Raw genomic sequence first — 12,583 nt, 5'->3', positions numbered from 1 at the left:
CAACATCTGCCTGGCCCAATTTAAGACCAACCCATGGGAGAGAGCCATCCCCTGACACTATTAATGATATCCTGCTGTCCTTGCAGACAGGAGCCTAGAATAACTGTTTTTTGAGAGGCTTCATACAGCAGCTGATGGAAACAAATTCAGAGACCCACAGCTCAATAATAGGCAGAGCTTGGGAAGTCTTGTGAAAATTTCACGTGAGGGATTGAGGGAGCCAGATGAGTCAAAGACACCACAAGAAGACTTACAGACTTACAGATTAAATTAATCTGGGCCAAATGGGGGCTCACAGAGACTGAACCCACAACCAAAGAGCATGCATGGGCTGTACCTAGCCATCCTACACATATGTAGCAGATGTTCAGCTTGTTCTGCATGTGGGTCCCCTAACAAGTGTATGGTGCCTCTCTCTGCTCTGTTATCTACCTTAGGACCCATTTCTCATAGCTAGGTTACTTTGGCCATAGTGAGAGAAGATGTGCTTAGTCCAGCTGCAACTTAATGTTGATGTGCAAGTGGGTTGGTACCCACTGCAGGGGCTCCCCTACTCTGAGAAGGGGAGGGAGATGGGAGGAGGTGGATATGAAGATGGGACTGGAAGGAGAGGAGGATGAGGGATGCAAAAAAGCTGTAAAATGAATAAATTAATTAATTAATGAAAAAAAGAGATGGTACTGCATTCTGAGTCATACTGTTTGACAAATCGTATCTCTCTCTACGGATAATCCATATGCTAGAGAAATCAGTCTTACTGAAACCAGCTACTGTATTTGAGGTCTGTGCTAGAATCTGACAAGTATCTGACATACCCATGTTTTGTATCAATATACTAACTTCTATACCAATGACTTAGACATAACCTTCATTATGAGTAACAATTCAGGCCTTGAGTTAAGGAGTAGGTTCAATCATCTAGCTTTTGTTCTATCCTCCCTCTAAGTTCCTATGTCTCCCTTTCTTTCTTTGAAGCTCCTATCTCCTTACCTACGGATGAAAGATAGAGGAAAAGAGAGATGTCTCTGAGTTCTGCCTAGTTTTTTTCTCTGTATAAAACCAATAATGACTTATGATCACTTCCCAATGAAAATAAGCATTTGTAGGCCAAGAAAGCAAACAGAAACCTACACGACCCCACTTAAGGCATATTTGTACAATGGCATTGAAACCTAACTTTTTTTTTTCAGCTGGATCAATTTGCCAACAAATGACCAAGCAGGTTTGTGCTGGACTGGAGTGGAACTAAAATCTTATGATAGCATTCAGGCTGATTTTTGTGAGTAGAAGTCCAGAGAAAAGTTAATCTGGATATGTATATTACACTAGGACTTTAAGGAATACTGCCTTCCCATAGAAGTTAATTTCACTTTTGTACCTCTATAAAGCATATTCTAAACATTTGCATTTGTTAATCTACTCTTTGAGCCTATCTCTCCCAAGTCTTTGTTCTCGCTTTGGAGAATAAGGTGGGTCATTTACTTCCTTAATATTTATATCTTAATGGCACTGTACTCTTAGTTAGCATATATTAAGTGGATAGATTGGTAGGTAGATGGATGACTGGGTGGTAAACCTTGATGACTTTTACATCAAAGGCCCATAGACACTGATAATATGCATATTTGAGACCTGAGAGACTAAGGGCAGTTGGATATTATAGAGGGCTGTATAGGATGAATACAATGTCACAAATTTAATTTGAGGAATCTCCATGAACTTGAATTCATAGCTTAGTGACCATACTTGAGAAAAATCATTTATCACGCAAACTCTCTGTTTTATTCATGTCATAAAATACCGATTTTTCTCATCAGGTATTTGTCATAAGTATACCACACAAAAGGCAACATATTTAAATAATACTATTTTCTTTCATGTTTATACTTTAATATATGAGGACACTGTCCCATAGTTAGAATTGGAATATTTTACAATTGTTATGACAATAATATATTGTAATATAAAATTGTCTTTTGTTTTATATAAGCCTACGAGCCTGAGTTTTTGTAAGATAAAAGTAATTTTAATAAAATTATAGTAAAAATAATCTGAAACAGTAAGTTCCCATCCTGATGAGCCATTGCCCATTTGAGAAAACATCAATAAGGTAATAAATATGACATTTTCAGAAATAAACCCAGTGTACCTATCAATCATGTTGGGTACCACTCTTATTATTGCATTGCTCTCCATTATTAGTCAGTCTAGTTTAAAACTTCATTATAATTTATTCCGATTTCATACTGATTGTTGTCCCCTCACTTTTATCTTCCCGTTCCCACCATCCCTATCTCTCCCCCTTTCCCCTTTCCTAGACCTCTGAGAGAAGGAGACCTCTTCCCCCACCATATGACCACAGCCTATCAGCTCTTATCTGGATAGCCTGTGTCTCCTTCCTCTGTGTGCTGCTGAGCCTCCACACCAAGGGGAAGTTATCGAATTGGAGCATCAGAATTCATGTCAGAGGCAGTCCCCGCTCCCCCCACAATCTTGGAGAATGAACTTTCCATCAGCCATTTATGAATCAGGTCTAGGGTCACTGCAGGCATTGTTCTTGATTGGTACAACAGTTTGTGCAGGACACCCTGGGTCCAGATTCTCTGGCCTTGATGTTCTCCTTGTGGGGCTCCTGAACCCTCCTGGTCCTTCCATCCCTCATTCTTCCATTCAACTCTCGGAACTCCACCCAGAGTCCAGCAGGGAATCCCAACATCTGTCCCTATGATCTCCTGCTGGGTGGACATCTATGTTGGGCTAATATCCACTTATAAGTGAGTATATAGCAGGCATGTCTTTCTGGGTCTGGGTTACCTCATATAGGATGATCTTTTCTACTTCCATCCATTTGCCTGAAAATTTCAAGATTTAATTGTTTTTAATAGCTGAATAGCATTCCACTGTGTAAACATACCAGTTTCTTTATTCTTTCTTTGGTTGAGGAACATCTAGGTTGTTTCCAGATTCTGGCTATTACGAATAAAGCTGCTATGAAAATAGTTGAACAAATGTCCTTGGTGTATGTTAACTCTTTATATACTTATAACATTTGTACTCCTGAAGATGTTTTAAAACTGTCATTTTTTCTTTCTTATGTAGCTTTAGTTAATATTATAAATATCCATTATCTAAAATGAGTCCTAATGTATTGAACAATTAAATATCATCATGAATACCTTTTCATTCATTTAAGTTTTAACTTGTGTGGATGTCTTTGAAGAAAACATTGTGATGTGTGTAATTCTTGTCAGATTTCAATACTCCATGTGGTCTGAACCCAGTTGTGCACATTGACCTTCTGGATGTAGCTGCATCCAAGCTGTGCATGAATACGTTAACTCAGCTCCACTTTATATTACAGGAAATACATTTTTGGAAAAGGTGGAATTAATTTCCAGTGAATATAATTTAGGAAAAGAGGCCTAATTATATGCAAGAATGAGAGGACTAGAAGGCCAAAGGTCTCAGAACTCATAAATTTTACTTTAGTTTATGATGGGTAATGTTAATTTTATTTATCTCATGTAGATCTTATGTTGGTTACATTATAGTTTTGAGGATTAAGATTTTGTATATATTTACATCTAAAAGCCACTTAATTAGGAATGTACACACACAGGGTTATATGTAAGAGTATCAAGATGGCTCTCACTATATGTTTTCCACACCTGATATGGCTATGCTTAAAATAACTAATGTCAAAAATAAAAAATGTCCAATATTTGTTGCCATACAGAGATGAATCACTGTGATTCATATACTATGTCTGGAGAGAGTACATTGTAGTTCATTGATGTAATATTCATTATAGAAAACTGATCATTTGTTGACAATTTATCGAAATTAGAAGGTTTTTTGTGCTCTTTTATAAAAAGAAAAAAATCTTTCACTTCCCTGGAAACTCTGATCTCTTGATTTCACTGTGGGTTTACTACTCCCCTCATCTTCCCATGTTTGTATCTACTCAGTGTCATACTCCACCACAACCATCATTTCCTTAGTTATACTTCTAAATAGATGATCTTTTCCGTTATCTTTTCCTGCTGATGAACTCTGAGCCACAGCTCAGTACACCTCTTTGCCTTCTTGTAAACCAGGTAAATGGTAACGTATGAAGATAATAATACACATTATCCTAATTACCCAGTTCTAAGTGAGAAATATAGGGAGAGAGTATACTGAAAAATACAGTAAAAAATTGAAAGATATGGGGAAAATGTCATAATATTATGGTTTGGATATTTAATATGCCTAATTTGTTGAATACTGTAGGCTTCAAATTACCACATAAAAACTACCTTAGATGTGATCTTATGTCACTGTGTTTTGTGTGACAGGATGATAAAGCCTTCAATGTATGTTGTATTATGGTATAATTTTGGGAGCCTCTCCAAATCACCCACTCTAGCCTCCAAATAATGAGATATAGGCCTATTATATTTATTCAACAAGCTTTAAAGCACTAGAACTGGACAGATATTGATCTATACTAGCCTGTCTATGCTAGTCTGCCTGCTTTCTAGCCACATGCCTTGATTTACTGGTCATATTGGTCCTGATTGGGCTGGTTCTGCTCCATCTGGCCAGTACTCATGGCTGCATCCTCTCTCTCTCTCTCTCTCTCTCTCTCTCTCTCTCTCTCTCTCTCTCTCTCTCTCTCTCTCTCTCTCTCTCTCTCTCCATTTCTCCTTCTTTTCTCTCCCTTATTTCTTCTTCTCTATTCTGTGATCCCTACCTCAGATCCCTCAACTGGAAACAGAAGTCCCACTGTTCTCCTCCCTCACTCAGCTCTCCACCTTCTTTATTAACTAACAAGAGATCATTGGGGAGCAATGTTTACACAACGTTGATACAGGAGATTCTTCATGGAAATGAGAATGCCCATGTCCAAACTATAACCAGATCTCGGGCCACAGAGATCAGCATCTGAATACACAGTGCACCAGGTCAAATCTTAACAAAACTGGGTACTAAGGACATTAAACCAAAGTTGAATTCTGGAAATGGCACATGGTCTGCATCCTCTTCTGAACATATTTATGACACACCCATCAAATTAGACATTTAAATTTATTTTCTTTTTTACTTATGGAATGCATCACCACTAGCCCAGGGTTGGCACCACCTACAATGTGCTTGGCCCACTCCATCAATCACTAATTAAGAAAATGCTCTATGTCATTGCATTTTGGACAATGGTAGGATGTTTCATGGTCACATTTGGAATGCGCACTTTTCTGAACATATTTATGACATACCGCCAAAACTAAGTGTTTAAATTGTTTCCTCTTTCTTATTGTTCCATAAACACTATGGAAAATAAGAATATATGATCTTCACTCATAAGGGAAGTCAGTAAATTTATCTGAGTACAAACCTCTCAGCCACAGCATTGCATCTCCCTCTCTTGATATGGTGAGGCGTTCCCCTGACCACATCATGATAATTAAGTATGCAGTGTTTAGTCCTCAGTAAGCTCCACACATGCTTCAGTCAGGGGGCTATTTAAGACTAACAGCTCCTCATTATTTTGTGCAGAAAATAATAAAAGTCAAGTAATTAGATATTGAAATGTTATTAGAAAATCTTAGAGAAACAGAATTTAAGAGACTTCAAACAAACTCAATTACTAGACTGCTACAGAGGTGCAGTCTTTTTGATAAAAAGGTATTCACACAGAAGACAATTGATAGGTAAACACCAAATGAGTAAATTAAGCCACAAATATTTTGAACTGCAAAATTGAAAATTGGCCTGTTTTAGGAAAATCACTTCTAATATTGTGACACTATCAGAATTAAGTATAAAACACTAAGAATTTCCAGTTTCATAGACATAAAAATACATTGTTTAAAAGATATGGCATAAGTACACAGTATATCTTAAGACTGAAACAATATGAGAGAATAGAATCCCTACATCTTCATCTCCATGGGAGTGAGATCACCCGAATTGGCCCCAGTTGGGTGTTCTTAAGGGGATCCTTTAGGCATTCAGTTCAACAGATTGCTAAAAGAGAAAGGTCAGTAGATGGGGAGAATTTGCGTGATGTCTTGAGTTGGCTGGAAAAGATATCACAGGAAGAATCCTGTTGATAACACAAGCTCTCTACTACCAACCCCTCTGCTTTCAAGTCCTATAAAGCAGGAAGTCTGGTTAAATAAAACAGAGTGACTTCAGTGAGGTGGGAGGTACAGGAGGTCATTTCTTTCAGGTTAAGATCTTGGATGGCACTGCTGATCTCATTCAAAAGATTTCAGATGATTCTACATTTTCACATCTAAATGCGGCATTCAAAGAAAACAAAACTTATGTGGGAGACTTGGGATTATAGATACATAAAAAAACAGTGTCTGAAGAAAAGATAAAACAATGAGAAAATTGCTAAATGTTATTTTGCTAATGAATCTACTGTTTTTATGATGAATTTCTTGATAGTAAGATAATAAAATTTATGTTTAAAATATCATCAATATAATTGTAAATTTCCATAAAATGCTGACCATTCATCTGGACGTTTAGAGCTTATAACATTGTTTAAAATTCCAGATATTTATGGTTGCCAGTGGGTGGTAGCCATCAGTTTTTTCATGGCCTCTTTAACTTCCTTGTTTCTGAGGCTGTAGATGAGGGGGTTCAACATGGGGATCACCACTGTGTAGAACACAGACACCACCTTGTTCTGGTCTGTGGAGTAGCTGGACTTGGGCATCACATAGATGAATGTGATGGTTCCATAGAACAGAGTGACTGCAGTGAGGTGGGAGGTGCAGGTGGAGAAGGCCTTGCGGCGGCCCTCAGTGGAGCGCATCTTCAGGATTGACACAAGGATGTAGACATAAGACATCACGATAATAAATACAGTTATCACAATAATGGAGCCTGAAGAGATTGCAGGTATGACTTCTGAAGAAAGCTTATGAGAACAGGAAAGCTTCAAAAGTGGTGAATAGTCGCAGAAAAAGTGATTTACTTTATTTGGTCCACAAAAGGACAGATTTAATAAACAACCAGTAAATGTCCAAGCATTCACACATCCACCTAGGTAGGAAGCTCCCACTAGGAGCATGCAGACTGTGGAGGACATCTGCGTGGAGTAGAGCAGAGGAGAGCAAATGGCCACATAGCGGTCATAGGCCATGGCAGCCAGCAGGAAGCACTCTGCTGACCCAAATGTCACTACGGAACAGAGTTGAGCTACACAGCCAGCCACAAGGATAAATGTTTCCTTCCTGACAAATCCCATTAGCATGATGGGTGTGACTGATGAGGAGTACCCAATGTCTACAAAAGCCAAATGACTGAGGAAAATGTACATGGGGGTGTGAAGTTGAGGGCTTTTTCTGATTAGCATGATTATGCTCATATTGCCCATTAAGGTGATAGAATAGATTATTAGAAATATAACAAATAAAATGACACAGATTGTAGCATCCTCTGTTAACCCCAAAAGAATGAATTCTGTTACTACTGTGTAGTTTCCAGACTCCATCTACGTCAGAAATACTGCCACCAAAAAAAAAAAAAAAAAAAAAAAAAAAAGTCAACTATTAGACTACAATACAGTATTGTTAAGTATTGTTAATTACTCTTTTCACAGCAGCTACATGATGTAAATGACATAAATAAAGATTCCATGTATGAATTTCAGGAGAAACACTTTTATGTACTACCTTACATAAACACTAAACTAATAAATATCAGTTGATGCATGGACAGTAGAATTATTACTCCTCTTTTTTGTAACACTCATATCATTTGTGCCTCATTTTGTTAGTTTATATTCCAATGAGGAATAAAGAACAATGGAAGTAGAACAACTATTTTTTTTCAAGAATTCAGTGTCATGTAGAACGCATATGTGCACTCACTCATACACACTCACACACTAAAACACAGACACACACCATACACATCCAAACACAGGCCTTGAAAACCATGTGCTCAGTGATTACACCATTACATTTCAATTTGTTTAAAATTATCAGTTTATATTCATTGCACCAAACTGTAGGTTTCATGGCAGTTTTATTCAAGTATTTCATCTTCTTGGACCATATTCACCTTCATTTCCCTCTCCCATTTCTTCTTCTCTTCACATTAGTCCCCTTCTTCTTAAACATTCCACTATCTATATTCATGTTATTTATCTGTGTATAAGGGTTACCACTTCTTAATAGCAATATATGTGAATTGACTGAGAAATACCAAGCCACGACATGAACAGTGTACATTCATTTGTGTGTCTGAACTACAATGTATTATTTTCCTGGCACAGTGTAGAAGTATGAAATTTATTTGTGACACTTAACTTTTTAAAGGACACACACACACATACAAGTATCAAAGCTGAAATTAGCATCATATGGCATAGATGCAACAGGTTATTCAGAAATGTCATGATTAGTTCAGCAACACAGACTAAGGATAAGGATCTGATTTTGCTTCTGACAATTTATCAAACTCTAGATAAGGGAAAGACAGTGTACAATACTTATCATTGCTTTATTTTTTAATCTGAATATTATAGTATACATATTGCCATGTGTTGACCATAGCAACAATAGAATGTGGAACTATTAATTAATGTCTTTTTTGAAAGTGTCTTTGTAATTTCTATTATAAAAGTGAGAAATAAATATCCCTGTATCAACAGAAAATGAAAATTATTACCTGTCAGTGTCTGAGCCTCAAGGACAAACAAAAAAGGATTGCTAGTGTAAAGTAAGTCTATGTTTTATGAGAAATTATGTCTTATGGGAAATTACCCCTAGAGTACATATCTTGCTTGTTAAAATTCCACTGAAAACCCATCAGGACTGAAAATTGCAGCTAGTCATGTACATATAAATGTATGTTATCTACTAGCATCTATCAACTAATCCTCTTATGCATTAACTTTTTAGATAAAAACTTCATGGATTAATAAAGATTTTTCTAACAATATTGGAAATATCATGGGTGGACAAGGGTACAGTGCAGTTGAAATACTTTTAGATCAAATTTGAAAGTTTTCTGGAAACAAAGTGTGTTTTATACCTCTCTAAATGGTATTATTTTTATTTTTAAATTTATTGGGTGGGAAATTATCTACTATAATAGATAATACCACAGTGATTCTTTGTGTAATCTATACCTTAGGAAAATGTCACAACCAGTACTATGACACAGAATAAAAGTACAGTCAAGTCATAGACCATGTCTACCCCATTAGGCTGTTGATTATAACCACAGGGAACTCCCTCCACTCTCAAATCTGTCCTTTATCTCTTAAAACATATAAAGTCTTTCCATCTCTCTTCTCTCCTCCCCTTCCTCTCTCAATCTCCCTTAGAGAGATCGGATATTTTGTTTATTTTTATTTTATTATTATTATTACTTTATTTTATTTAATTTTTACATATACATTTATATTATCCCACATATATACAATAAACTACCTATAGCAAGAATAACCATGACATGTCTACACGTAGAAATTTGCAATTCGACCCCTATTTGTCACCATGCACAAAACTCAAGTCCAAGTGGATTAAAGACCTCAACTTAAAACCAGAGACATTAATTCAGCTAGAGGAAAAAATGGGGAAGAGCCTGGAACACATAGGCACAGGAGACAACTTCCTGAACAGAACACCAACAACCCAGGCCTTAATGTCAACAATTAATAAATGGGACCTCATGAGGCTGAGCAGCTTCTGTAAGGCAGGAGACACTGTCAACAGAACAAAGTGACAGCCTACAGACTGGGAAAAGATCTTTACCAACTCTACATCTGACAAAGGTCTAATATCCAAAATATATGAAGAACTCAAGAAATTAAATGCCACCAAACCAAATAACCCAATAGAGAAATGGGGCTCAGAACTAAACAGAGAATTCTCAGCAGAGGAATATCAAATGGCTGAGAAACACTTAAAGAAATGCTCCTCCTCGTTTGTCATCAGAAAAATGAAAATTAAAACAACACTGAGATTCCATCTTACACCCACCAGAATGGCTAAGATCAAACACCCAAATGACACCACATGTTGGCGAGGATGTGGAGAGAGACTCCTTCCACCAGCACTCCTTCATTGCTGGTGGAAATGCAAACTAGTACAACCACTTTGGAAAGCTATCTGGCGCTTCCTCAGAAAAATGGGAATAGGGCTTCCTCAAGACCCAGCTATCCCACTCCTTGGAATATACCCAGAAAATGCCCTACCACACAACAGGGACATATGCTCAACCATGTTCATAGCTGCTTTATTCATAACAGCCAGAACATGGAAACAGCCTAAGTGTCCCTCAGTAGAAGAATGGACTAAGAAACTGTGGTACATTTACACTATGGAATACTACTCAGCTATTAAAAACAAGGAATTCCCGAAATCTGTGGACAAATGGATTGATCTAGAAATTATCATAATGAGTGAGTTCACCCAGAAGCAAAAAGAGACAAACGGTATATACTCACTTATATCAAAACACTAGTCCAAGGGATACGTACCATAAAAAACTTTACTTACCAAGAAAGTGAGTCAGAGGAGAGGACATCCTATTGAGACTTTAGGCAAGAGTAGCATGGAAGAATGGGGAAATAGTAGGACCCACAGGGTCCTGGAAACCTACAAGAAGAACTTTATGACAGGCAGATCTGGGTCCTGGGGTCCTCCTCAAACTAAGGCACCAGCCAAGGAGAATATAGGCAGTAAGCTTTGAACCCCTACCAAGACCTAGCCAACGAACATGATATTCTCCACCGTTGAGTGGAGAGTGAGATCTGACTCTCACACGAACTCTGGTGCCCCTTTTCTGACCACATCCTCTGGATGGGGAGACCTGGCGGCACTCAGAGGAAGGATAGCAAGTTACCAAGAAGAGACTCCATATTCTAAGAGCATATATAGGGGGAGGAGGTCTCCCTCAATCACAGACATAGGGGAGGGGAGAAGGGGGAAAGTGGAAGGGAGGGAAGAATGGGAGGAAACAGGGAAAGGGCTAACAATCGAGATTCAATATGAATAAATTAATAAAATAAAATAAAAAAGAAAAAAATAAAAACAAGGAATTCCTGAAATTTGTGGACAAATGGATAGAACTAGAAATTATCATAATAAGTGAGTTCACCCAGAAGCAAAAAGAGTTAAATAGTATATACTCACTTATATAGAGACACTAGTCCAAGGGGTACATCCATGAAAAACTTTACTTACCAGGAAAGTGGGTCAGAGGGGAGGACATCCTATTGAGACTTTAGGTGAGAGAAGCATGGGAGAACAGGGAAGTAGAAGGATCCAGAGGGTCCTGGAAACCTACAAGAGGAACTTTATGACAGGCGGATCTGGGTCTTGGGGTCCTCCTCAAACTATGGCACCAGCCAAGGAAAATACAGGCAGCAAAGTTCGAATCCCTACCCAGACTAGCCGATGGACAGGATATTCTCCATCATTGAGTGGAGGATGAGATCTGACTTTCACATGAACTCTGGTGCCCCATTTCTGACCACGTCCCCTGGATGGGGAGGCCTGGTGGCACTCAGAGGAAGGATAGCAAGTTACCAAGAAGAGACGTGATACCCTAAGAGCATATATAGGGGGAGGAGGTCTCCCCTCAGTCACAGACATAGGGGAAGGGAGTAGGGGGGAAAGGAGGGAGGGAGGAATAGGAGGATAGAAGGAATGGGCTAACAATTGAGATGTAATATGAATAAATTAATAGAAAAAGAATAACCATGACACAATCAGGAACCTATCTTGGTGCATAAAAAATATTAAATTTATCTATTCACATTACATCCTAGTTGTAGCTCCCTCCCTCCTCTCCTCTTAGTTCCATCCTCACTCTCCTTTCTCCATGCCCCCTCCTACTCCTCAGAAAAGGTGAGCCCCCTCACCAACTCACCACAGCACATCAAGTTCAAATCTTTTCAAGAATGACCACATCCTCTTCCCCTGTGGCCTGCTGAGGTAGCCCTGCCAGGGGGGAGTGATCAAAAAGCAGGCAACAGAGTCCATGTCAGAGACAGCCCTCACTCTCTTTAGTAAGCAACCCACATGAAGCCAGAGCTTCTCGTCAGCTATATCTGTGTAGGGGCCTAGGTTCAGTGCATCCATGGTCCTTGGTTGCTGCTTTAGTCTCTGCAAGCCCATATGTGCTCTGGTTAGTTGGCTCCGTTGATTATCTTGTAGAGGTTCTATCCTTTAAAAATTTACCTTGCCTACAAGATGTGCAGGGATAAAAATAGAGCAGAGATTATGGGAATGTTTCACCAATGGCTGACCAAACCTTAGACCTACTCCATTGGTCTGAAACTATTAATAATACTCTGCTATGCTTGTAGACAGGACTTAGCATAGCTGCCCTCTGAGAGGCTCCACCCAGCACCCCCTGAGACTCACACCCAAACATAGGGAGTCTTGTGAAAAAAATAAGGGGAAGGATAGTTTTCTTCATCTTTTAGCTTTCCCTCTTCCAAATCTTTATCATTATATGACACTGATCTATGTATGTATCTAGATCTCTCTTTTGATCTATGCTCCTCGAGTTCTTTAATATTTACAGTGACAATTTTTTCTTTTTAAATTCTAACCCATGTCAT

At 38.3% G+C, this 12,583-nt stretch overlaps 1 protein-coding gene across 1 annotated transcript; it reads right to left on the bottom strand.

The window, feature by feature from the left end:
• Window positions 1–6,553: 6,553 nt before the first annotated feature.
• On the bottom strand, window positions 6,554–12,583 carry LOC127192298 (olfactory receptor 508-like). Its single transcript, XM_051149623.1, has 2 exons — window positions 12,575–12,583; window positions 6,554–7,492 (listed from the first exon to the last, which is right to left on the bottom strand). Exons 1-2 carry the CDS (start codon window positions 12,581–12,583, stop codon window positions 6,554–6,556), a joined length of 948 nt encoding a protein of 315 aa, XP_051005580.1.

The sequence above is a fragment of the Acomys russatus genome, chromosome 7, assembly GCF_903995435.1.
Source record: "Acomys russatus chromosome 7, mAcoRus1.1, whole genome shotgun sequence".
Classification (NCBI taxonomy): Eukaryota; Metazoa; Chordata; class Mammalia; order Rodentia; family Muridae; genus Acomys; species Acomys russatus.
Note: the sequence above shows the minus strand (reverse complement) of the source record. Positions and strands in the feature narration are given on the sequence as shown.